The 2,980-nt window shown below is 42.4% G+C and overlaps 1 protein-coding gene across 1 annotated transcript; it reads right to left on the bottom strand.

Moving 5' to 3' along the window:
• Positions 1-988: 988 nt before the first annotated feature.
• Positions 989-2,717, bottom strand: MC4R (melanocortin 4 receptor). The gene is made up of 2 exons (XM_027677829.1): positions 2,535-2,717; positions 989-2,390 (listed from the first exon to the last, which is right to left on the bottom strand). The coding sequence occupies exon 2, from the start codon at positions 2,306-2,308 to the stop codon at positions 1,313-1,315; it is 996 nt and encodes a 331-aa protein (XP_027533630.1). The 5' UTR covers positions 2,309-2,390; positions 2,535-2,717; the 3' UTR covers positions 989-1,312.
• Positions 2,718-2,980: the final 263 nt, after the last annotated feature.

Genomic DNA, 2,980 nt, shown 5'->3' with positions numbered 1-2,980 from the left:
GTCCTGTGTACTCCCCTTTATACTTTAAATGCCTCCAAAAGTGCTAATACTAGGGACCTAAGGTCCCTACTATAACCTGTGGAGAGAGAGGCTTTTTAGTGTGAAACTGAGAACACATTTAATTAGATGCTTGTAAAAGTGAATTGAATTCAAGGAGCAGCAGCACACAGGGCTGTCAGATACAGAACATGGGTAACCAGACTTATCAGCCAGAACTCACTCTGTGTGATAGCATTTCCTCTGCAAACCCCTTATGTTCCACGGTGTGGTCTGAAGTGCTCAGACCAAATTAACACATTCCTTGACTCCCCTGTAAAGATCCTGGCAGTGAATCCCGTCTTCTATCATCACACTTCAGAGCAGAGGGTAGCTTGTTTCCAACAAGGATGTATTTTTTCTGAAGCACAGAGTCCTTGTTCCCCACAGCACCTCAGAATAAGGACTGAATGTTCAAAATGAAGTTCCAACTTTGTCTTCATCAGGTAAATCTCTCAGTGAATCTTTACACTGGTGCTGGTCAAAGATAATACTGAATCTGCCTCATGGCTGAATGGAGAGGTGTTAGGCTACCTGGATGCCAGCGTGGCAAATATATCCAGGGCTAACTGATGCTCCAGGGAGCAATTTAAAGTTTGCAAAAAGGTACTCAGACATACAGCAGTCATTACTTGGAAAACAAAACCCAGCCCAAATCCCAAGCATTCAACTGTCCGTGTAGCAAGTGTTTCAAAAATCTTGTTGCTGTGGGCAATAACTGTAACAAAGAACAGAATTGCTGCTGTGGAGTAAAACAAAAAGAGTTCAAAATGAATAAATACAACTTGTTAGTTTTACTAACCTTTCTGAAAAATTTGCTTTCTAATTTTAGAGAACCTCTAATCCACTAATATAAAAGTATATGCTCTATTTTAAGATGTATATAATGTAGCTATAATTACTTCAACAGAATAAGGAAGAGTATCAATCAATACATACTCCAAGTCAGACAAGTTATTTATTTTGTCAGCAGTTGAAATATACAGCTGCTCATGTTTGTTAATATTTCACATTAATCATTACATTTATTTGCTTCTTACAAACTACTATGAAGTGCTACTTCTCTTTCCAGCTAAATAAATTACAAACTGTAGGCATCACAAACATTTTTAAGAAATATTAATTACATGCAAATGGGATACAATGAGAGAGAGGGAGACAGAAAGAGGTGTTCACTCTTAAAGATTTAAACCAAATTCTGCTGAGAAAGAGGATCTGAAGGCTCGGAAATCTGTGCTGCATGTTATGTACACAGTAACATATCCATCCATTTAGTTTAATATTTGCCAGGGAAATCACAAAGCCCTCTCAGGCTACAGCAGCATATAATCTCCTTGAATGTTTTCCTGAGCTCCTGACTCCGGAATGCATAGATTAGTGGATCAATGATGGAATTGCACATGATGAGGATGAGGTAGAAGTTAAAGTGGGACATGAAGCATACACAATAAGGGTTGTAGGGGCAGGAGATGTAGAAAATCAGGTGCAGGAAAAATGGAGCCCAGCACACAACAAAAACTCCAATCAGGATGGTGAGAGTGATGGCCCCTTTCATGTTGGCCCCTTGGCGAATCGGGCCAGTCCCTGGAAGAACAGCAATCTTTTTTATATGCATCCGAGCCATCATAAACATGTGGACATAGAGGGATGCCATGAGAATGAGCATAGTGAAGAACATGCTAATAAGGCAGATGATGACAACACTGCTGTCAGAGTAAATGATGAACAAAATGCCTGAGACTGTGCAAGCAGCCCAGATGCATGTGATGATAACCCCTACACGTTTCACTGTCATGATATTATGGTACTGGAGGGCGTAAAAGATAGTAAAGTACCTGTCCACTGCTATTGAGAGAAGACTGCAAATTGATGCAAGCAAGGAACTGCAAATCACTGAGTCAATGACATTGTCAATGTTTATGGTAAAGCTCTGTGCATCTGTGTCTGTGTTGTTTAGCAGCGTGATGACAATGGTTTCTGATCCATTAGATACACTCACTAGCATGTCAGCCACTGCCAAGCTACAGATGAAGAAGTACATGGGTGAATGGAGGTTCTTGTTCTTGGCTATCGCCACAATGACCAAGACGTTCTCCAGCAAGCTGATGATGCCCAGAGTCACAAACACTTCAGGGGATACAAAGAGTTGCTCATAGCAGCCTCCTGAGGAGTGGCCCTTTGCATTTGGCTCACTGGCACCTCCGTGCAGTCTGTAGCTGTGGTTCCAAAGATGGAGAGGCTGGAGTGTCCCACGGTGCTGGGTGAAATTCATCTTATGGACTTCCCCTTTCACCTTCCTGCTTTTAAAACTCCTGTTCCTTTTGCATTCCTCTGAAAACCTTCTGGCTTTTCAACTTGGGAAAAAAAGAAAAATAAGCTAGGACCGAGGCAGACAGCAGTTCAGAACACTTTGACTACTCTGATAAAATCAAGTTTCAGACTCAGAAATATTGGTTTACACTCTCACAGATGCAGTTTCTGATCATCTTCACATTTACCTTGGTGATTTATGTCACAGAGTCCCAACAGTCTTTATGTTTGCATCAGATTCTCCCCTGCGGTCAGCTCCTGTTTAGTTCACTGGTATGCTGCAAAGCTTTTTGTTCCTTTCCATTAAAGAGAGGTGAGCATAAAATGCCCAAGTGACTGCTGCAGAGCAGGAACTGATTCCAAACTGCAAGCACCACTCTCGCTCTCAGACAGCGCATGCCGGCTGCCTGTTTTACGGTGTGTGGAAGAGACAAATATTCAGGGCACTCTCCGCCTCTGCTTTGCCTTCCAGCCAATGGGACTCAGGAGCTGCAGAAAGTGGAGGGGCTGCTGATTTCGAGCCTCTCTGAAACATCACAGGGCACAGTAGCTTCAGATGCAGCACAAGCCACAAGTAGCTACAGGAAAGCAGACAGGCTACCAGAGATTTGTTTCCCTTCTTTAACTTCTCAGA

This window comes from Neopelma chrysocephalum, unplaced genomic scaffold, assembly GCF_003984885.1.
Source record: "Neopelma chrysocephalum unplaced genomic scaffold, ASM398488v2 Primary Assembly neopelma1_22b, whole genome shotgun sequence".
NCBI classification, from domain to species: domain Eukaryota; kingdom Metazoa; phylum Chordata; class Aves; order Passeriformes; family Pipridae; genus Neopelma; species Neopelma chrysocephalum.
This window is presented reverse-complemented; position numbering and strand designations above follow the sequence as displayed.